General features: G+C 32.5%; 1 protein-coding gene across 2 annotated transcripts in view; it reads right to left on the bottom strand.

The window, feature by feature from the left end:
- PDE7B (phosphodiesterase 7B) overlaps positions 1 to 25,335 on the bottom strand; it is a 443,919-nt gene that overhangs the window by 43,458 nt on the left and 375,126 nt on the right. For both annotated transcript variants that reach the window (XM_051997817.1, XM_051997816.1), the window contains 4 exons: positions 15,602 to 15,753; positions 14,058 to 14,121; positions 5,640 to 5,735; positions 2,506 to 2,606 (listed from right to left, as the gene is read on the bottom strand). In XM_051997817.1, the coding sequence (XP_051853777.1) occupies positions 2,506 to 2,606; positions 5,640 to 5,735; positions 14,058 to 14,121; positions 15,602 to 15,753 (413 nt within the window). The remainder of the gene's footprint in view (positions 1 to 2,505; positions 2,607 to 5,639; positions 5,736 to 14,057; positions 14,122 to 15,601; positions 15,754 to 25,335) is intronic.

Below are 25,335 nucleotides of genomic sequence, written 5' to 3'. Positions count from 1 at the left end.
TCTTCTTTCCCCTCTCTTACACTCTTTCCTTTCTCTCTCTTCCCCTCTCTTTCCTTTTTCTCTTCCCCTCTCCTTTCTCTTTCTTTCCCTCTCTTTTCTCTCTCTCTTTTCTTTCTTTCTTTCATTCCTTTTTAAAAAAAATTAAACCAAAATGAATCATTATAACATTATTCTGTTCCTTTGATTATGAAAAATGTATTAGGTCTTCAGCAATTGGTGACTGTCTTGCAGTTCATTTTTTGGAATGATACTCTCAGTTACTCAACTTGTAGATTATATAAGTCTGTTCTCCCTCTCTTCACTGCTAATTTTTTGAATATTTCTTATTAGTAGTTCCATTAAATTATTAATAGGAAGAAAAGGAATAAATTAAATTGCTATTGGTTACCACCTTGAAAAATGAGTTAGTGAAGGAAATTTTGAGACTAAAGCCAATGGCATTCTTTTATTATCCAAGAATTCAAAATTGCCAAATCACCCTTATCACATGTTACAGTAGGTTGAAAGAGGACTCAGCTACAGTAATGAAATTGAATTGTAGTATTTGAATACTATCTTCAATGTGCAATAATAGTCTGGATTATGTGAGATCAAAGGTAATGAAATCCTCTTATTAGCTGCCCAGACACAATTTGCCACAAGGCTTCTCTACTTCCTACTAAAATTCAAGGTATAATAATAATATAATATAGTATGTAATAGTATAATTCAATGGTTTTCTATAGCCATAGACCCAAGAAAAGAACTTGGGAAACGATTTACAACTTGCTGAAGTTGATGTGTAGCTTCCATCACGGCCTTAAATTGGAAGCATTTTAGGGAGAAATATTGTATGTCAGAGAAAAAAAAAGATGATATCTCAAGCTAATTCCTTCTAGTTACTGATGCTTCAAGATTCCCTCCCCTGTGGTAGTTCCCTGATTTTATTTCATGTGAACTACCCTCTATCTTTAGATATTTTTTCTGCTTTACACTCCCCTGATTAATCATCTGAATATGTTGCTTTTGTATGTGCCTAGCTTCAACCTCAGTCCAGCTTTTTGTTCATCTCTTAGTTTGTGGTTGGAATAGTTTTGCCCTTAGATTTGGTTAATAATTTTGTAGATTGTTAAAACAGGAAGGGACCTTTTCTGACAACCAATCTAATACTTTTGAAGGTCAAAAATCTTTTGATTTTTGAATTGAAAATTTTTGATTTTGATTTGAAAAAAAAACCTTTTGAATGTCTGAAGAAGCTAAATGATTTGTCCAGATATATAGTGCTGGGATTTTTTTTTTAAATTTAAAAGAAAGGATCAAGCCAGTATTTGATTCTCAGGTAACAGGTTATGCATAATTGTACCTAGAATTAGCTTGGAACCTAGCATAGAATCATCTACTTTATGAAGGGCATATTCCTATGATTTTGGCTTTGTCATGTCACCATATGATTCCACATGAGTCTGATGCCATGGAGTTGTGCTCAGAAGTTGCTATGTCATGTTTGGCCCTATAGTCATAATTTGAATCTGAAGTACTTCCAAGTTCACTTTGGAAATCAGTAGAAATTTGTGAATTAATCCCTAGTATGTATGATTCACTATGTTTTCTCAGGTCAATAAAATCACTGGTATTTGTTAGTGACAAATGCCCACTTCTAAGTATTTTACATGTTGACCAGCTAAGTGTAAAATATATGACTATGGAGAATGGTTTTCTCCAAATGAAACTTTTCCAATATATAATAAGAAAAAGATAAGTCTTCTTGTGCCTCTCTCTCTGAAATTATCTCCCATCTAATCTTCTACCTTCCTATTTACATATTATCACCCCAATTAAAATATGAGCTTATTGAGGTCAGAGATTGCTTTTTCCTTTCTTCCTATCTTATAGTACATAGTGGCAGCCAGGTGGTACAGTGGATAGAATACTGATCCTGAAGTCAGAAGGACCTGAGTCCAAATCTAACTTCAAATACTTATTAGCAAACAGACTAAGATTAAGTTTGTGAATGAGATTTGGATTCCTGGAACATGACTTAAAATATAGGTATGACAGGTACAGGGCAGTAGACAGTACAATAGGACAAGTAGGTGACGTAGTGGTTCAAATACCAGCCTGAATCAGGAAGTTTTTTCTGAGTTAAAATCTGGCTCAGACACTAACTTTGTCTGGGCAGATCACTTAATCCTGTCTATTCAGCTCTTATTACAGTGCTTAGCATATGATAGGCATTTAATACATGTGTATTGACTTCCTGATTCATCTTATTGAGCTTGAAAAATGAGGATGATAATAGCATTTACCTCATAGGATTTGAGGTAAAGGCTGATGAGCCAATGTAGATAAAAAAGTACTTTACAAACTTTAAAATGCTTTAAAAAAGTTTTTTTCTTATACGATCAATTTTCTAAAAGACATGAAATTAAGTTTTTCTAATGTAATGGATGCTAACCGAAGCAAGAAAATCAATTTTTCAAGGTTTCCAGATTGTCATGGAAAAGCAGTTATGTCATCATATCTTACCTTAGGCTCCATTAGAAAGCAGTGCATGGCCTGGGTGACGTCAGCCGCGTGGACAGCATTATGATAAGGATTTTGGCTATGGTAATCTTCTTGAACCATAACTGGCAGGCAAGCAAATATTAGGATTATGCACCATCACCTTCCAAGGCATTTCCAAAAGCTTAAACAAGGATTTCACTAGCATCTGGGAGTTATTTTTCTTTAAAAATATTGACATCCAGAAGTTGTGCAGCCTGGGGACCTTCTACAAATCTATATAGTGTGCATGCTTGGCAATCTTACTGGATTTTTTTCTTCTTCTTCTTCTTCTTCTTCTTCTTCTTTTTTTTTTTTTTTTGAGGGGTTTTGGGGAAAGGGACTAAAAGGATTTGTGAGGCCCTAGAGAATTCCTGACCTCCTTCATAAATCACTCCTTTCTTGCTCTCATGAAGGCTTTCATTCAGAAGCAAAATAAATATGTAGAAAAAAGAGCACATTTATTCCACAGTATCATGTAATTATTTTAGGGTGCTGCCATTTATGAGCAATATGTCATCAAGGTATTTTCCTTTTAAAAATTTTGTAACAGCATAAGGTTACTGATCTCCAAAGGATCGTTTACTGCTTGCCTAATACACACTGACTTAAGGAAATACGCATACCTGGGGTTCTTGCTTGCTTTGGGCTGGAACTCGAGTTATAGAGTGGTCCAAGTGGGGATTTGGGTTTGTTTTCACCTTGTTAAGGTCAAATTATCATCTTATCCCTACTCTTTTGCTGTCCTCTTCCAAGCACAGAGAACTCTTTGAATCAAAGGGGATGGAGTATGGGGACAGAGGAGGAAGGCATATTTGGCTCACTGTTTACTATAGCTTTCAGTCTGGTATATAACTGTAACAGGCTTATAACTAAGACTGACTTCAAGGTATAACATAGCCAATATATGTATTTTAACTATTGAGGACTACAAATGTCACTGTATACTAGAAGGACACATGCTCTGTCATTTATTACTGGAATTTTATAGTATTTAGATAAGCCAACTATTGTAATCTTCATTTGTTTTTAAATATACTTATTTGACATTTTAAAGTTATTTATATGAATGGATCAGTGTAGTCTAAGAAAACTTTGAAAATACCTCTCTAAAACCCTTTTTAGAGAACTAAAAACTAACCACACAAAATACTTTTATGCATAGCATCTCTTTTCCATAGCCACATGTAATTAACTCTAGACTGACTGTACTTTTAGGAGGAAAACAGGACTGCAGATATTTCCACACATTTCTATTGGAAAGAATGTATTATTTGATATCCTTTCTCCCCTTTCTCCTGCAGAAGGTTCATTTTACAATTATAGCTTTCTTGGACTTTCATTAAAATGAGTTTGCATTTTCTGAGAACAAATCTACTAATGGTTAGCAGAAAGTACTTTAGAAACATGATGGGTGGCAGTGGGAAGCCACTTTGGAATATAAAATGTACCCTAGATAATCCACAGGTAGATAATTGGAAATATGCTAAAAGCCAAAACAATTATCCATGCTACATGGTAATGAACAAATGAACTTACTGAAAATTAAGGTTACATTCTACTTCAATATTTCTAACAGCCTGCTACACATTTCCTCCTATCTGTCCTACTGACATCTCAAGCTCAGCATGTCTCAAACCGAACTCATCATGTTATCAAAATTCACCTCATTTTTCTTCTTTCAGCCCTTCAATTTTTGTTGATATTTTTGCTATCCTTTTAGTCACTCGGGCTTAAGATGTGAGTGATCGCTCTTTCTTCCCTTCACCTCTGTTTCAATATCCATTCAGTTGCCAAATAATGTTGACCTCCTGCCTCCATGTCTTCATATCTGCTCCTGCAACCTCTAATTCAGGCTCTCTTCATCTTGCTCATGGACTATTGCAATACATCTAAACTGCTCTTTTAATCTCTCCTGTCTATTCTTTACACCATTAGACTGATAATATATAGCTTTATCCACATCTAGTCATTTGCCATAAATCTTGTAATGCTTGTCCATTGCCTTCCAAATAGAGTAAAAATTCCTTATCATGGAATAGAAGATCCCTTTCAATCTAGCTCTAACTCTTCCTGTCTATTCCTTCTTACATCCTCTACATTTCATCTATATTTCATTTTACTCCCCTTCATGTACTTTATTATTCTGCCTAATATTTAACTATAAATAACTAAATCAATCAATAACTAAATCATATAAGATGATTTATTTTTATTTTATTTTATATTAAAATATAATATATAAATATAAAATGTTTTATATAAATAAAAAATAATTTAAAAACATATTACAATATGAATATATAAATGTTAATATAAATATAAATCAACATTTATTTTATTTTTGAATATTTATTCACAAAATAAATATTTTATTTATAATCAATAACTAAATCAGTCAAACAACTCCATTAACTGTTTTTGATCATGCCATATCAAAAAAGAAAATTTCATGATAACTTTTATTTTTAAAGGAATAGAAAATTGTACATAAAAATTTTTAGTTTCTTATCCAATTATCTTTTTTAACACTATATTATGAAAATGGATGTTTCATCTCATAAATTTAAAAAATACTAAAAAAAAAAAAGAATCTTCTCCTCCAAGATCTAATAATTTTACTTGTCTTTCATGATCCAGGGTCTATTGCCATCTTCTCCCCAAGAGCCCTAGTTTAATAAAATGATATTTTTTCCTTTGAAATTTTTATATACCATTCTGTACCATATATATTTTCCATTGTAACTATTTTTGTATAAGCCTGATTTACCTTAAAAAGAGTGCTTGCCCCCAAAAAAGAGTGTTTGCAAGCATTTTGGGATAGGTAAGAGAATGCATCATATTTATATTGTTATTTCTTACAGTTTAGCACATAATGGAGACTTAAGAATGTTGGCTAGATTTTTGAATTTATCACAGGCAAAGAATTTCTTGTCATTTTATTTATGTGAATTATTGTAGATCATTCTTCACTAGTTAGCAATCTTTTTCTACACCAATCTTTTAAGAATAAATCTGGGCCCTCACAATGTCATGCTGTTTGAGACTGCTAGCCCTTCACATTCAAAAGCAAGCTGTTCTCCTTTTCAATGTTTGGAAACACAAAGGAAATTACTTACCTAAAAACTTATGTAAGGTCACCATGTCTAACTGAAAATGATGAATAAGCCCATGGGTGTTGAAGAGGTGGCACAGCAACGTGACCAGGCTGTTTCCTAAAGGAAGATGTGAATGTCAGTAAACAATAAGATGTTCACAGAATCTGATATCAAATTTTTCCTAAGGCTGGGCTTCTTAATTTGGTGTCCATAAACAATTAAGGGGGTTGTGTAGTGATTTGGGGAGGGTATGTGAACTTAGATGGGAAAAATTACATCTTTATTTTATTTTATTCATATTACTATTTTTCTTTGTAAACTGGAGCATTTTATTTATGCATTTCAAAACATTCTGAGAAGAGCTCCATAGTCATATGGACAAAAGAGGTTAAGAATTCCTGCTTTAATGAAACCAATTTTCCACCTTATTTTTCAAACATTTAAGGAGGAATGAAGACACCATTATGGCCTAGCTTAATTTAAGTTTTCCCCAGCTAATTTAACCTGCATAGGGACTATCTATGCTAAATTCAATTAATAACAACCACAAAAATAAAAAAAAAAGTTTCTGTTATGATGGAAATTTTTGCTTTTTTTTTATGTTTTTTTTTTAAAAAAAGTATGTATAAAGGCCACTAAATGATACAGTGGATAGAGCACTAGTCCTGGAGTCAGGAGGACCTGAGTTCAAATGTGAGACACATTTTAGCTATGTGAACCTGGGCAAGTCATTTAACCCCAAGCTTCACAAAAGAAAAAAAAAAAAGATAAAATATATATAGTATAAATGTCTTATACATTAGTTTTCTTGACTTCAAAAATCTTGATAAAACACTAGGGTGATATTTTTAAGAGTCATTCATAAAGAAGTTGGTTAAAATTCACAGTTGGAGTTCGGAGGCAAAATTTACTCATAACATATATACATACACACACATCTGTTTGTAGAGCATGTCAGTATAAAATTTATGAAGAAATCCTAAATTTCAAGTTTTTATTTTTTTTTATAACAGATGGACATAACATATAGCTGCATTCTCAACATGGAAATACATGATAATAACAAAGCTGCTGATATATATATATATATATATATATATATATATATATATATATATAGCTATAGATATATAGATATATACGCGCACACATAACACACACATTCTCTCTCTCTCTCTCTCTCTTTTTCTCTCTCTCTTTCTCTTTCTCTCTCTCTCTCTCTTTCTGCTCGTAACCTGCTAGATCTGTGCTTTTAATGACAGAAGAAAATCCTAGTAAGGAAATGCTCTTTTACCAAAGCAAATTGCGAGTAGCTCTGTGTCTTACCATCTCTGAGAATTAGATGCTGATGTACTGAGAGATTTTGATCAGTGTATAACTGATCCTGGGTATTGAACCCAGGTATTATTGACAACAAGAATGAGTCTTCTACCCACTACTTAACTCCTCTTATAGGTTAGTGTTAGACTAAGTTCCTAGTCTTCCTAGTCACGCTACAAATGTATATTTGCTATGCCTTATAAGGGAGAATAAAAAAAAAAATCAAACTTAGAAAGTAATCTGACATACTAATTAATTTGAAAGACAGATTTAAATGGTAAATGAAGATATCACTGTGTGTAAATGGAAATAATTACTTTAGTCTTACCCCTCCTTCTTACTTTTGATATATGGGAGAATACTTTCCGAAAGATTGTTATAGTAAAATAAAATAGGAGATAGCTCCTTATGATATCTTTTACCTACTTAGCACACAGTAATAATAAAGGTTTATTGATTACTTGTGTGACTACTAGTAAAAGTAGATAATATAATTACACATGCACATATACACACATGTATATATATATATAACCATTGACAGGTTATAACCTCTCAGAATCCTAGTTTTCTCAACGGTCAAAAATGGGTGTAAGAAAAGCAGCTTTATGAAGCTTAATATTTCTCAAACTTTGGTTCCAAGCCCTTTTTATACTCTTAAAAATTACTGAAGACTCCAAATCTCAAAGAACTTTTGTTTATGTGAGTCATATCTATAGATATTTCTTGGTAGAAATAAAAATAGATAAATTAAAAAATTGTATTTAAAAATAATAAACCTATTTTATATCAACAAATAAAATATTTTAATGAAAATAACTATTTTTCCAAAACAAAATACATTTTTGTTCAAACAAAATACAATTTAGTGAAAAGAGAAATTTTTTATAAATCTCTTGAAAGTCTAGCAGTTGGATTTACACATTTATTTCTGTATACAATATGTTGCAATACATTGTTTTGGTTGAAGTATATTGAAGAAAATCTGGCTCTACAGAGATATATAGTTGGAAGAGGAAGAAGTATTTTAATAGGCAAATAATGTTTTAGTATTATTATGAAAGTAATTTTGACTTGACAACAATCCTTGAGAGGGTTTTGGGGTCCAAAGAGTAGGGGTTCAAAGACCATACTTTGATAATGTATTTTGAAAACTGGTATATAGAGAGAGTTGACCTTGGACTCAGAAATAGAGCACTTAAGTCCTGCCTTTGACACATACTGGCTAGGAGACCCTCGTTTCTTTATCAGGAGTAACTGTCTAGTTTTGTTACCTGTGTCACAGGTTGTTGTAAAAATAGTACTTTTGGCACACTCTAAGATGGTCTGGCCCTTGACTTTGACTTGAGTTGGAATCCAGCCTTGGATACCTATTATATTTATGACCTTGTATGTGCTATAGAAATGCTATTATTGTTATTATCATCATTATCTATTGCTATAACATGAGACTATTCTTATAATTAAACAATAAAAATGAATTTTCTTAGTATCTTTGTGATAGCATAGGTTTATAATTAGGAAGAACTTTATAGATCATCATCTACTCTAACTGTGTCATTTTATAGGTGAGAAACCAAAGCTCAGAAGCTCAAAGTCAGAATTTCAACCCAGGTCTTTTGATTCCAAATTTGGCCCTCTCCTTATACTACCCCATGAAGCTTGAGTATTATTAGTTTCATTAGTTTATTATCATACCTTATAAAAGCCATAGTAATTTGATATAGTAAATCCTAAAAAGATATATAACTTTTACACACAGAGTTATTTTAGCCAATTGACCAGAAAATTGAATTCCACTTAACAAAATACTACTACCACATAATATGACCTTTTTTCATTCCTACCATTTTTCAGCTAGGTAAAACACACAATTTTCTTTAGCTCATAGCTATTTATCTTATTTTCATTTATATTTACTTAAACTTTATAAGGGGATTTATTGTTTTGAGGTTTGGCCTAGAAAAGAATACAGTTCATTTTCTTTGCTTTACTATATTTTGTTTTGTATATGGAACTTTTCTCAATAGCAAAAGAACAAGGTGGTCATCCTTGCAACCCTATTTCAGGTTTTCTTTCACATCTTTTTTTTTTTTTTTGAGGCTTTTGGGTGAAGTGACTTGCCTGGAATCACAAACCTAATAAGTGTCGAGTGTCTAAGGATGGATTTGAACTTAGAGCCCCTGATTCCAGGGCCAGTGCTCTATCCACTGTGCCATCTAGCTCTCTCTCTCATGTTCTTTTGCCACTGAGAAAGGTTGCATAAATAACACAGATCATCACAGAAACACTTAATTTCAGAGTTGAAAGTAGTGTTCTAATAAATGTCGACCATCTGTGTTGGAATACTTCTAGTAAAAAGAGAATCTACTGCTCTTTGGATAGCCTCTGGGGTAACTAATATCTCTTTCATACAACTATTCAATTTAAGGAAGCTTTGCTCATTGGGGATGAGGAAAATTCATCTGAAACCTCATCCAAATGTGAGCATTTCCAAACCTTGAAAACATCTAGCATGCTTCATGATCACATATTAACAGATTTACATATTGTATTAAGTCTAGACCTCTCCCCAACATGGTCTCCTTGTCTTCCTCTCCAACTTGTCCATGGCAGCTTGTCAATATCCCTTCTAAAAGGTGACATCCAGAACTGAACACTGTCCTACTGAGATGTTCTGACTGGGGCGGATGAGAAAATGACTACTCTCTCCCTCGTACTAGATGCTGTATTTATTTATTTATTAAAATAAAGCCTTAGATTACATTAGAAATTTTTTTTTTTACTGTAATGTTACAATATTGAGTCTCAAGTCCTCCCAAATATTTTTCGGATGAACTATTTTCTAGTCATGCCTTTCTCATCCTATACTTGTTTCTTAAGCCCAAGTGTAGGACTTTATATTTACTTTTATATTTCATTTTTATTAGATTTTAACCTTTCATTTTGGACTGCCAAGACATTGTTGCAGTGTTATTTTAATAACATAACTGTAACTTAAGAGTTTCCTCTCCACTCCATTATCATTTATATAGTCTGTTATCTATCTATAGTTAGATATAGATAGATATGTATCTATCTATAGTTATATATCTATATTTATATGTACATGTTGTTCTCTCCTTGCTGGATCATCAGTTTTTTAAGGGCAGGAATTATTTTATGCTTATTTTTTGTACCCCTAGCTCACATCATCATAATATTTGTTTATGTTCTTGGATTATTTTAGTCATGAAAACATGACCTCATTTGGTGTTTTCTTGGCAAAGATACGGTACTGGTTTGACATTTCCCTTTCCAGCTTTATTTGACAGATAAGGAAACTGAGGCAACCAAGGCTAAGTGACTTGCCTGGGGTTACACAGCGCTAGGAAGTGTCTGAGTCCATATTTAAACTCTAATCTTCCTGACTCCAAGTCTGCCACTCTATCCACTGTGCCATCTAATTGTCCTTGGAAGCCTATAGTAGATGCCTAATAAATTCTTGTGGTTAAATTAATTAACTCTGGATTCTGGGCAATGACTTTCTCTTCTAGTTCTGTGTCTTCTGCAAATCTTATAAGTGATATGTTAAAATTCTATGTATTTGCATTAAAATAATCCAGTACTGTGAAAAGAACATGACCATTGGCCAAAGCACTATTTATCAATTGTATAATTTTGGGGAAGGCAATGAACTTTTCTTGATTTCAATTTCCTCATCTCTAAAATTAAGGAGGAGTTAGACTAGTTTTGCTCTATAATACTTAAATTCTATTATTCATATCATTTAGGAACAGAAATCTTTTTGTAACTCAAACTGACACAGATGCGAAATTGACATTGTGATCATTCATGTATATCAAGGAGTCAGCTAGAGAGTGCAGTGGATAAAGCACTGTGCTTGGAATCAGGAAGACCTGAATTCAAATTCAGCTTCAGGTACTTACTGGCTATATAACCCTGGGCATATCTTTTAACCTCTGTTTGCCTCAGTTTCTCCAATTGTAAAATGTGGATAACAACAGTACCCACCTTCTAGGGCAAGGTTGTAAGGATCAAATGAGATAATAATTATAAATCACTTAGTACAGTACCTGGCATATGTATAAATGTTAATTCTCTTCCCTTAGATGATTGAGGAACTCATTTTGATTTTTATTTCACAAGGTAGTTGAGAGATTTTTGGGGGGGATTAGTGTAAAATATAATTTGTCTGGATCTGAATGTTCAGTGTTACAATATAGCATCACTGAGTCCAGTTTTCCACACAACCTAGATAGCTTTGCATAAGAAATGCATGGGCAATGCCGATCACTTTATGATGGCCAATAATTTCACAATCCATGTTGCTGCAGAATTGCTGCATGATGAAAGATTGTGAATTGTGAGTGTAATCTATAATTCTTAAAGTGCATGTCCCATTAATGGAGGGGCTAATCGGAAGGTGCCATCTTTTCATGTGAAGTCACAGAAAAATATTTTAAATTTTAGGAGTTCATCTGATTCAGAATAATTACTCTATTTCACTATAGCAGAATCTAAGCAATTAGGTGATGATAGTTCAACATGGGTCTTCAAGATTTCTTTGTGAAAAACTAGAGAAATTTTCACAGGCCAACCTATATAGCAGAAAAATAAGTCAAAAGAGCATTGACAAATATCTGTTGTTATTGAATTGTTTACTCAAGTTTTTCCTCTATTTTTTCTATTATTTTCATAATAGATATTCATCTACTCCTAAATTATGGAGTAGATGTAGGTGTTTTATAAAGATTAAATGAAATAATGATCATTAAGTACTTTATAAACCTTAAAATGTTATATAAATACCATTTGTCATCATCATCACCATCACTCTCAAACTCTCGTTACTGGGCCTCCAGTATGGAGATGATTTTGTTCTCTGAATCTTTTACTGCACTTTTGGTAAACTCAAGTAATGTTTATAGATCAACATAGGGATATGCTGGTAAATATTTAACAGCTAGTTCCTCAAAAAAAAAGAGCAGGCACACATACTTTTGAGTTTAATCTGTGTTATTAACATTTTCTTAAGTCCAGATAATCATAAGATAATAACCTGAGCCCTAATTTGTAATGATTTCTGATATAAAAATGTTTTTACAATCAGCTCTCATAAGCTGGATCCTGCTAACTCCTGGATAGACTCCACTTTTGCATTGCTTCTTATTTTCTACCACAATCATATAATCCTACATAAAAAGTAACTATAGTACACTAAGCATTTCTTCTGATAATATCAAATAGATTTGTACAAATTAATACAACAATTTTTGTTAAGTCCTATGACAATCACTTATGATATTATTTCCAGGAACACATCACTGTTGAGTTGTCCATATATTGATACCCTTTTTCTGAAGTGGGAGCTACAAAATAAGTTCAGTTGATGTGATTCAGATCAACAAATTCTAGGTTAAATCCCCTATTACATTATCATCATAATTTTTTTAAAACCCCATTTGTATTAGTTCTTTATCCATAAAATAGAAACACAGTGGAGAATAAAATGGCAAACCATACCAGTATCTTTGCCAAGAAAACCCCAAATGGGTCATGAAGAGTTGGATTTGACTGAAAATGACTCAACAACAAACTCAATGTCAACATCAGAAACACCCCACAAATTACAATCATCACAAAGAGAGGAGAACCAATCCAAATACCTATTAATGCCTCCACTGTCTCGCCTCTTCTACTCATGGTGTAGTAAAAAGAGTCCAAAGGATCTGGTTTCACAATCTAGATGAGCCAGTTCCTATCTTGTGTGACATTGAGAAATTACTTAGTTTCTTCAGACTTTATCTATCTATAAAATGAGGTTGGGATGAATTACCTCTCAAGTCTTATTCAGCTCTAAATCTATACTTTCTGACCTTGTACTTGCTTAATACTCTCCTATCCAGTGACAACTGTTTCTTCTGTCTCTTTTTGGATAACTCATGCCTAATTGCTCTATCATTTCTCTACTCATTTGAAATAAATTCGGTTTTCCTTAATACTAACTGCCATATATCAGTCATGCTGCTATTCCTTGAAAGAATAAATGTTTCTTGCAATTGCATTGAATTACTTTTAATCTCAGGTGTTCCAATAGCAGAGAGAATTATGGACTGAACTTTACCCTTGACAGTCTCAAGTGACAAATGCCTGTATACCCTTCATGGTCCAGGCTCACATAGTTTTGTCTCCTAATAGTAGTATCATTAATAATGATGATGATGCGATTCTAATGATGATGATGTACCATGATGATGGTAATAAGGATGTATATAGCATGCTACTCACAATAACCATATGAAGTAGGTGCTATTATTATTTCCATTTTGTAGATAAAAAACCGAGGTTAAAAGATATTTATAGTAATTTTCCTTGGGTGACACAGCTAGTAAGTATCTGAGGTGGTATTTGAACTCAGATCTTCCTTTCTCTAAAACCAGAATGGACTTATTGCAAAAATAAGGACCACTCATTTTGTTTGGGTTGCCTTTAAAGCCTAATACCTTTGACTAATTGACAATTTGCTGTTCTCTCAAGATTTGGCTAAAAGGTCCTTTAAGAAATCTAACCTGTGATTTTTAAAAGTGTTCTGGGGCTATTAATGACAAATAATCAAGAGCATAAGGTTGAGGCATATTTATAAATGAAAATGATAGAAAAGCAAAAGACATTAAATTAACAAAACATTAGATAAATGACCAAATAGAACTTTTTATTAGGAGAAACAGTATCTATCTATCTATCTATCTTTCTCCTAAGTTCAGATTTTGTCCACTTTTTCTATACCACAGCTGCTTCTCAAAGAAAAACAAATGGGGAGGAGTAGGAAACTAAGGCTATGGAGACAAATTAATTTCTAATTTTCCTCAGTCTGGCCCTGTTTATATAGTGAAGTCTCCATGTGTATCCAGAGCAGTAGAAGAATGATTGAGTTTGGCCAGCAATAAACAGTGATTTTTAGATTTATAAAAAATGTAAAAAAAAAAAAAAACCCAAACAAATCCCAAACCAAAAAACAAACAGGAAATGTAATACAGGATGACAAATAAATAATCTTATGGAAATCATTGTAAGTTAAGACTTCTATTCCAAAGAGAATTCTTTTAGATAGCTTACCATTTGTCAAGCGATCAAATAAGAAGATGTCAAAATCCCACGTTCCCACTTTGGAGAGCATATGCTGAAAATACAAATAGAAAACAGGAGAACAGATGAGTAATGTTACAGATTGTAAAACTGACTTTGGTAAATAATTACATTAAACAATAAAAAAGTGCTAAGTTTTTATACAGTTGAAGCATCATAGGCACATTCTCTTAAAAATTGGGTTCCAAAAGAACAAATCCTAATTCTAATAGAAGAGTCTATCTTTCTACTTCATTTGAATTTATTTGTATAAGTGTGGTCCAAATGGCAAGCTACAATCAATAGCCCTGGTTAGAAATCTTATCTTTAACTAAAAATGACATCAAACCCAGTAATGAGCACAAAATAAATTTATTCAACAAATATTGGGAGATTGAGTAAGAGGCTAAGGGAGCAGACATGTGGAACATAATTTTAAAATAATTTATTTTGCTTTGAAATGTATTAATCTGAAAATAGCATTTTTGATGTTCCAGGAATTCATAATATTTCAAGGAAAACAATGAATACTTTGAAAACTTCGATTCTGAAGGACTTGAAGAGTGATCACAGTTCTCATCTTCCCTCTTTGTTTTTAACTCATTCTTATTAATTTGACTTATTACATTTTAAGAATAGGAAGCATCATCCCTTAGACTGATTCAAAATACAGATATATAAGACTAATGATAAAAGTTTACATTTATGTGATGTGTCTCAGTTTATAAACTTCCATCACTAGCCTGTGGTCACATTGGGTTTTTTATTGTGACATCTTATTGCCAAACTTTTTCTTTTTTCTACTTCAGCCTATTAAATATTTATTAGGTGCCAGGAACTATGCTAAGTATTAGGGATACTAAAGAAAAATGAAAGAATTCCTGAGAGTATATATGGGCAAAATACAAAGTAAAGTTTATTTATCTATTATTTATATATCAATCTGTCCATTTTGGGGGAAGGCAGAGTGGGGATTTCTAACAAGTGAATTGTTTTCAGCCAGGTATTGTAGAAATTTTTATGAAACTACTTGAGAGAAACTTTTCTGAACTTCTTCAAGAACTCTAGTCAATAATATTTGGAGACATAGTATAAAGGATTTGAATTCAATGGAATTCAAACTAGAATTTGGAAGAAAGTGGAAGAAACTACCCTTCTTTATTTAGGAATGGTATATATAAATAGGAATTTAGTAATTAAATTAGGAATATAAATATATATTTATAACATAAATTGAAGTGGAGGATTTATTGGGTTAATTTAAGGGTAAAAAAATCTGGCTGGATAATTCATCATGGCAAAAACATTTGGTGAATCAAAATTCACTTGATAATTGCCAACTCTCCATTCCACTTTGTGCTGTACAAATAAACTCAGGCTTTGAGCATAGAGTTGTTGCAGGGGAAAATATTAGATGATCCTCAGGGGAAAATATTGAGTGCTCTTTGGACTGTTCTATTTTAGAGTAGTTAGTTAAGACATAGTGTAGCCTATTACACTTCTGAGAAAGGGCACTACAGAGAAAAGCTTCCTACCCTTGCCTGGCCCAGGTAATCTTCATCCAGGAAGTGTAGAGGGGTTGGAGGTATAGCTCCTCGGAGTAGCCGGGATGCATGGAAATATCTTTGAAAGCTCAGCAATCTTTTTACTTTCTTCTTGGTACCAATTTCCCCTGAGTGTGCTGTGTCTATGAAAAGAGATCAGAGAGGAAATTGTAATGAAAAACAAAGGGATGCAAGACTATCCTTAAAAATTATCACTTACAAATACAGATATTGTGGGATTTAGTGGGGGTTGAGTCAAGGAGAGAAAGTAAACCTACAATTTTGTTGGTATAGTGATTGGTGTAGTTGTTACATACCAATGAGGAAACCAATGCAGATAGCTACTCCTTCCCCAAAAATTATACTAGTGATCCCAAAGTTTTTCTAAAAGCTTATGATGTATTTGTGTAAATTACTGGATAAAACAACATAAATTCATACAGGTGTAGTGTTTTCTTATAGTATCACTCTGATAAACTATAGGTTTCTTGTTGTGTTCAGTCGTTTTCAGTCATGTTTGATTCTTCATGATCCCATTTGGATTTACTTGGCAGAGATACTAGAGTGATGTGCCATTTCCTTTTCCAAATCATTTTACAAATGAGAAAATTAAGGAAAACAGGGTTAAGTGACTTGCTCAGGATCACACAGCTAGTAGGTAGTGTCTGAGCTCAAATTTGAACTCAGTGCTTGACGTCAGGCTTTCTATCCAGTGCACCACTTAACTGCCATGTGATAATTCTTTTGGCACAAAAATTAATATTTATGATGTCATACATTTATTACAAAGGTGAAAGACTATTCTTTAAAAATATTACTACTTAGAGACATAAAAGAATTTAGGATTTTTGGTCTGAGTGGAACCTTTAGCTGTAACAAATGTTGTCATGAGTTAGTTGGGACTATTCAACTTCAACTTTTAATTTCTGTGACCAGTAGGAGAAAAAGAAAATATTATATATGTTTATAGTTGAGGAAATTGAGCTACAGAGGAAGAAGGGTTATGATCATTTACATTCAATTTAACAAGCATTTATGAAGTCCCTACTATGTGCTATGAGTACTGTGAGACAGTAACAAATACCCAATAATTAGATCTCTAAAATAAATTAAGACTTCCTGGCATCCACCAAAGATTCTATAAAGTACAGACTTCTTTTTTTCCCCCTTTAGGAGATAATCTGAGTTAAGTGACTTGCCCAAGGTCAGACAGCTAGTACCTGTCTGAGGTGGGATTTGAATGGAAATTCTCTTGATTCCAGGGCTAATGCTTTATCCACTGTGCCATCTAGCTACCTCAAGTGAAAACTTCTTAAAGGAAATATACTTTTTGATTAGTGGCCATAGGAGACTGATTTTGCTAGCAAGGATTTAACTAATTACATAAAATTACATAATATTAAAGAATTTGAAAGACATATGTAGCATATTAATTAACTATAATTTTATTTTATTATATTGTATATTATATTTCTAAATAGAATTTAAAATTGCATTATATTTTAATATAAAATTATATATAATTATATGTAATTAATATACTACATATGTCTTTCAAATCCTTTTATATCAAGTCATTTGGAAGAAAGCATGTTGAATGGATCTTCTGTGGAGGATCTACATTTGGGAGGACAGGAAGAAAAAACATGGATAGGTTGCTTTGTATTGTTGGAATGAATGTCCATTTTAATGAGGTCATAGATCCATTGAAGTATCAAAATAAATCTTCCAAATAAAAATGTAATAATAAAAATGATTGGTAGAAATGCTATTAATTACATATTGAGATCAAGGTACCCCTGTTGAAACACCATGACTTTTACCCTCAGATTCCTATACATTCTTTTCCAAAGAAAGTAGTATGATATACTCAACTTTGAAAATGAAGCAGGCTTCATATAACTCTTTGCTTCTTTCAGGATTTCATGTCCTGATTCAAGGATAATTTAAGTTTTTGGTTAATCAAATTTACTATTTATAATGACAGGACAGTAGTTTGAATAACAGAAAACCTAGGAAGGTTTATGTATATATATATATATATATATACACTTCTTGACCTAGTGATAATGAACAGTTAAAAATAGTAAAATTTCCCTAGACTACTCATGCAAAGGAAATTGGAAAACCCCAAACTAGGTAATTTAGGGGGAAATAAATACATATACATATACATGCATCTTATACTTGTAATAACTTGATAGAGAAGAAAATGCTTTTTAAATTTAAAAATCTAGATAATTGCCTCTCTTAAATTAGGGTCATCATCTTGAAATGAAGCACCTTGAAATGAGGTTTGGGAATATTTATACATGAAAAATATTAGCTTTATACTTCTGAGGCAACTGGGTGACATAATGGATAAAATGTAGGAAGATCTTAACTGATATCCCACCTTAAACATATATTAGCTTGGTGTACTTTTGTCCACTCTCCCAGTCATTTCTGCTATAACAGTTTCCTTGTCTATAAAATGGGGATAATAGCAGCACCTACCTCTAGGTTTGTTGTGAGGATTAAATGAACTGACATGAAAAATGTTTTACAAAAAGTGTTATATAAATGCTGCTATTTTTCTTCTTCTTTGTTCTATCATTGGGTCCTTCCTATTTTCATCCAAGACTAATACTGAGATGGTTTGGCAATAAAATCAATTTTTGATGTGCCAGGAGACAGACAGTAACAGAGAAATAGAAATAAAAACAGAGACAGAGACAGACAGACAGATATACACATACAGTGACAGAGACAGACACACATAGACATACTTATTTAATAATATTCTAATCTGCTAAATCCCATGAAATAGTTTTAATTTCCTGAAAAATTCTCTATTCTGATGAATTCAAAGAAAATTTCCAATGTGTTTAGTGTATGGCAAGGAAACGATCTGTAGTTTCCTTGGGGACAATGACTATCTCAGTAGTTAAATAATTGTAGGGGCTAACACCAATTATAAATATTGTATTTATGTGATAGAAACAGAAGCATCTAATCAAATCTCAAAAGTGATGCATAAAACAAGATATTGAAAGAAGGATAATTTCTTTCTTGAAATTTCACAGAATCATAGAATCTTAGAGATGGAAGGTAACTTGGGAAGACATCTAGTTCAATATTACCTTTTCTCTCCCCTCCCCTTCCTCTTCAAGGAATGAATACTCTTTATAGCACTCCCAATAAAGGTCATTCAGCTTCTTCTGGAAGATCTTCAGGGACAGGAAACTTGTTATCTTTTCAGGAAGCCTGTTCTATTTTTGAACAGCTCTAATTATTAGGAAGTTTTCTCATATTGAGCCAAAATTTGCCTTGCTTATAATTCTACTTACTGGTCCTACTTTTGCCTTCTAGGGGCAAGCAGAATCATCCTAATCCCTTTTCCAATTTGACAACCCTTCAATATCTGAAAGATAACTGTTATCCTCACCTCACTTCTACTAATCATCCCTAGTTCTTTCAAGGAATCTGTATAGTCTATAGGAAGTCTTTTGGTAATCCTCGTTCCCTCTTCTCTGTAAAGCTAGTATTAAATCTTTTCAAATTTGCAATTGGATGTAATATTTCAGATTTAGTTTGATGAGGACAGAGTTGAGTAGCCTTTCTTAGTTCATTACTTTTATAGTTCAATAACATTTATTTTTTATACCACTATCATTTCCCAAAAACTTCAATGCCATCAACAGAGCCTTCTCTTTTAATAAAGAAAAATGTCATTTCCCAATAACTTTATTACCATTGATAGAACCTTCTCTTTTAAAAAAAGAAAAATAATGAAGCAAAACTAATTCTCATAATAACTACTGAGCAAATGACTTGAATAAGGTAGACCAGTTGCTATGTAAGATAACAGATAGACAATCCAAAGAGCATATTAATATGCTGATTATATAAAAACAACAAAAGGAGGGCCTTTTAGCATTTTGGAGAGATCATCCAAGGTGGCAATGATTGTTTTCTGAATCCCAAAACTAAGACATATATTTTTTTTCTTCTGAATCTAGCATGGGCATTTATTTTGCTATTTACTTAAGGGACAGGACTTTTTTTTTTTTTTTAAACAAAAGACATGTTTGGTGAGTAGTACTGCTTATGCAACTGAAATTGAGACTGAAAAAATCTAGGACTTGAGAAATTTGTGGAAAAATATAGAAGAGTCACACAGGAAAGATAAGGTACAGAGAGGCTGCAGTTTGAATCCATAAGAAGGAATATCCATACCTAAGAAATCATAGATAATTTTAAGTATTCTAAATAAGTATTCCCAATGGTTAAGACTAAGCATGCATATTCTAATACGTGTATGCTAATAGATGACCTAGTAGTCATCTAATTATAGTATAATTCTTTCAGAAGGAATGCCTTAGAATTATTTTGCAAATAATAGAGTGCTAAAGATTGTGCCTAGCAATACTCTTTCTTTTTTTTTTTTTTTTTTAAGGTGGTAGGCAAAGTATTTAATAGGGAAGGAAAGAAAAAAGGAAGGAAGGAAACAAGACTTTATTAAGAGTGTGTTGCGTGTCAGGCGCTATATTAGATGTTTTGTAAATATCTCATTTGATCCTTACAATGACCTTGGAGGTAGGTACTATTATTATCTCCATTTTACCGGAAAGGAAACTGTGGCACAAAGACTTTTTTCTTAAGGTGACTTCCCCAGAGTAATACAACTAGTAAGGAGACCAGATTTGAACTCAGAATTTTTTTTCACCCCAGGACTACTACTCTATCTACTATGCCATCTACCTGCTTCAATTCAACAAGATACTATTAATTCACTTATTGAATGAAATTTTAGTTACTAGCTAATAGTATAATACAGAGGAGAGTCAAGTGACTTGGGTTCAAAACTTTTATTAACTACTATATGACCCTAGTCAATTATTTCAATGTCCGTACTAATGCCTCTACCTATAAAAAGCTTCGGACATTATCTCTTCTCAGGTACCATCCAACTCTTTAAAATTTTATCATAATTTTATTTTTAGTTCTTAATTTTCTCCTTCCCTCCATCTTCTTCCCCATCATTGAGAAAGTAGGAAAAAAAACCCTCTATAATAAATATCAATATACATGCAAAACAAATTCACACATTAGCCATGAGCAAAAAAAGAAAAAAAATGAAAAGAAAATATGATTCTATCTTCTCTTCAGAGTGGACTTCAGAGATCATTAATTCTCTATCTGGAGGTGGTTATCACATTTATCATGAGTCCTTTTGAAACTGTGTGCTGATTAGAGTTCCCAATTCATTATCTTTACAATACTGAAATTATTGTTTAACTTGTTCTCTTGTTTTTTTTTTTTTTGTCCACTTCATTTTGCATCAGTTCCTGTAAGGTTTTTTTTGAAACCATCTCCTTTATCATTTCTTTTCTTTTTCCTTTCTTTTTTTTTTTTTTTTTTTTTTGCTGAGGCAATTGAGGTCAAGTAACTTGTCCAGGGTCACACAGCTAGGAAGTCTGAGACTAGATTTGAACTCAGGTCATCCTTACTCCAGGGCTGGTGCTCTATCCACTGTGCCACCTAACTGCCCCTTCCTTCATCCTTTCTTTTAGCACAATTCTATTATGTCACAGTCACATAATATCATCTATTCAGTCATGGTACACTTGATGAATAGTCCCTCAATTTCTAATTCTTTGTTACCAGAAAAATAGCTGATAAATGTATTTTTCTTGTACATATGGGTCCTTCCCCTCTTTCTATGATTTCTTTGAGGTATAGATCCAAGAATAGTTATCAGTTGGTCAGAAGGTATGGACAGTTTAATAGTTTTTTGGGCATAGTTACATACTGATTTCCAGAATGATTGGATTAATTTCACAGGCTCCAGAAACAGTGAGTTAAAATAATTCTTGCCTCACAGTCTCTCCAAGGATGTGTCATTTTTCTTTTTGATCAATTTAGTCAATCTGATGGAGGTGAGGTGGTACCTCAGAGTTGTTTTAATTTATATCTAATTTGTGACATTTTTTTTCATATTGCTATTGATAGATTAGATTTCTTTGTCAGAAAAAACTCCCTAATCATATCCTTTGACTTGATCCCACCCAGTTTTAACTCTGCCATTTTATTTTGTGCCTTGTCCTGTGATAGTACAAATTGTCACATTAGCCATGAGGAAAAAAATAGAAAAAAAATGAAAAGAAAATATGCTTCAATATTCTCTTCAGAGTGGACTTCAGAGATCATTAATTCTCTGTTTGGAGGTGGATATCACATTTATCATGAGTCTTTGGAATTGTGTGCTGATTAGAGTTCCCAAGTCTTTAAAAATTCATGATCTTTACAATACTTAAATCATTGTATAAATTGTTCTTTTGGTTTTTTTGTCCACTTCATTTTGCATCAGTTCCTATAAGTTTTTTGGAACATAAGAGACAATGGAGGAGTGGGAGAAGCACAGGGCTAATAGTTCGGAAATCTGAGCTTTAGTCTTAGCTTTGTAATAGACGTACTATATGACCTTAAACAAGTCACATTATTCTTCTTATTCTTAGTTGCCTCCCATCAAAAGGAGGCAGCTGGATTTAGTTGGTATCTAAGGCTTCATTCAGCTCTTAACATTCTATAATTTCAAACATTATGTAGGATATCTGCCTGTGAGGAGATTAAAATATTGATGAAGAAATACACATGCACATACATTTATAATTAATGGGCTGGACACTACTCCATAGTATCACCAACACATTCTGATATAATAAAATTCTAAATTGTACAAAAAAGACAATTAGACCTCCAGAAAATCTGACCTCATGAATATGATTTGTGTGGATGATGAGCAAATAAATATAATATTTGTTGTTGTTTAATCATGTCCAACCCTTTGTGACTCCATTTGGGGTTTTCTTGGCAAAGATGCTTGAGTAGTTTGTCATTTCCTTCTCCAGTGGATTAATTTTGTTAGGCAATCATACGTAAGGTAATTTGGTAAAGAAATTTCTTCAGCTAAGAAGTATCTGAGATTGGACTTGAAAACTCAGCTTTTCCTAACTCCAGGCTTAGTGCTTTACCCACTCTGAGCCATTGGATGCCTTAGGTACAATACTCAGACAAAATACTGAACAATCAAAGGTGTGATGATATGATGTCTTGCATTTGTCATATTATCTCTTATGGGGGAAAATAAATGTGATATACCAAACAAAATATTTTCTTGAGAATCAACAAAAAAGGTATCTGAACTGAAATTTGTGAATGTAAGTGGTTTTGAATGTGTTTTTATAGAAAATAATAAGTGGATCTGAACATAATATATAACTGAACATAATATATAATCTGAACATATATAAGACAATAATCTTTTATTTTAAAAAAATTATTAATTTAAAATTTAAATATAAAATGAGAAAAGGAAAAAAACATTTCATGTATACAGTAGAACATAAAAAAGATTCAATATGAAACAATACATTTCCATTTCAAATGGTTTACTTTTTTTTGAAAACCTATGTAATCAACACTAAACATTGTATATTATAGTATTATTTTGTACATGATAATTATATGTAATATTTATTAAATTTTTATTATTTTTATGGGGAATAGCTTACGTTTCTAGTGTGCTTTAGAATTTATAAGGTGTTTTTCTCACAATATCCCTGATATAGAGGGTAAAAATGTTAATATTCTTATCTTATAAATTAATAAATTGACACTCAAGAGTTTAACAATTATCCAGAGTCATATAAAAAATAAGTCTGAGTCAGGTCTTAGAGTTAGGTCTTTTGAATCCAAAGTTAGATCTATCTGTATTATGCTGAGAGGAGGACTGAGTTGGCCATTTCTCCTTAATTCAGGCATAGTTGTAGAAAATGACGCATCAAAATGCTTTATTGATTATTTTTGCTATTCCTATGAATGGCACTGAGCCTAGCTGTTAAACTGACATTCTGCTCACATTAAAAAAAAGAAGAAAAGACTTTTATGAATATCACAAATATGTACATGTAAATACTTTTCTGGCACATTGAGATACTAACTTTAGCATTACGGAATTTATTTTGGCACTTTACAGTATAGTAATTTATAAATTTCACAAGTTTGGCTTGGCTTGAATGAAAGGAATGTTAATAAAAAATTATTTTCACTTTGCGTGCCTTCTTAGTGGAAGTTCTCATCACAGGGGATGAGAAACCTCAGTGAGAAGAAAAAGGATACAAACAGAAGGCAACAAAAACCCAACATTTATGTGTATAACAGGCCATTCAAGACCAGTTGTTTCTAAGCCTTTGTTAATTAAGATTTTTGGACACACTATGTGAAGAGTTCTCTCCAAAGTGAAATGGTTAATAACTGGTTCTGGAGTTGCTAATGGACCACTGAGAATAGAGCTGCAAAGGTTAGGTTGTAAGCTCAGACTCCAGCTGACCTATGGAATTTAACATCAAATGTCTTTGAGAATGAATATGACCAGATAGTTTTAATAATGTATGAAAACACTTTCTCTCCTAAGGTAATTATTACATCAAACAGTTTTTGGAATGAGGCTGCCCAGGGGGCATGAATGCAAAAAGGAACAAATTTAAGGTTGATGAAGTCAGGTAACCAGCTAAAAAGAGCCAAGAAGATAGAGAAACTTCTTGGTTGTGAGATTCTTATTATCAAATGGTATTTAAAAATAAGAATCCACTTACATGTAATGCTAGGCAACTTTATATACTTTATATATACTATATATACTTTATATATACTTTAGATACTTGCAATTATCATTTTAAGTCTCCTAGTCTGAGTCTCAGTGCCCACTGTCAAGTAAAAGAATGCAGTTCCCTGGGAAGAACAGGTGGCTATTTTCTTTCTTTACCACACACCTTTAAAGTGGCCTTTGTCCTGTCAGAGAAAGTTAAATGTCTTCTCAGGGTAGAATGTGGTGGAAGATTTCAGTTTTTTCATAAAGTCCTGTCTCCTTCCTGTGAACTTATTGAAACTGTAAGTACAGGACTCTGGCAGAAGAGCTAAGGAAGTTTTCTAAGTCATTCAGAATTCTTTTAAAAATACCTCTCTGAATTTCAATATCTGAATGGCCAAATGTGGGGGCAAAATTTAATAAGAAGTATCTTAAGTAGATTGCTTTAGAGTTTTGGTAAAGAAGAAGAATGTATAAAACATAAAAAAAAGAAAGAAAAACCCTGTAGGCTTGTAAAACTTGCTTTTAATTCTTTCAGTTGACAAGGTGACTGTTAGTCTCTGATCATTATGCTCATTTCATCTTAATAAATGCAGGTGATTTGTTTTCTTGTTTTTACTTACAAATTCTACTACTCTAGTCTTTTTGCTATGGGAGCTTAGTACCTGAATTTTTTTTTCAGACATTTGATTTCAACTGGTCTATAAGGTCTACTTTTATGCATAAAACTTGCCCCGTTGTTTTCAGTTGTCTGACTCTTTGTGACCCTATTTGTTTTTTTTTTTTTTTTTTTTTTTGGTGAGATACTGGGCTGGTTTTTTATTTCCTTATTCAGCTCATTTTACAGATGAGGAAACTGAGGAAAACAGGGTTAAGTGACTTGCCTTGGGTCACCAAGATAGTAAGTATTTGAGGCCATATTTGAACTCATGAAACATCATGTCTTGGTGATCATGAACATCAGTCTTCCAGATTCCAAGTGCTCTGTCCATTGCGTCACTTAGCTGCCCAGACTAGAATTTGTCTACCGGTACACATGAATTTTTGTCTTCATTTATTTCTCTTTCTGCTTCTTTCAACTTTTTATCCTTTT

The sequence above is a fragment of the Antechinus flavipes genome, chromosome 4, assembly GCF_016432865.1.
Source record: "Antechinus flavipes isolate AdamAnt ecotype Samford, QLD, Australia chromosome 4, AdamAnt_v2, whole genome shotgun sequence".
Lineage (NCBI taxonomy): Eukaryota > Metazoa > Chordata > Mammalia > Dasyuromorphia > Dasyuridae > Antechinus > Antechinus flavipes.
The sequence above is the reverse complement of the archived record's forward strand: the minus strand, read 5'-3'. Positions and strand labels throughout refer to the sequence as shown.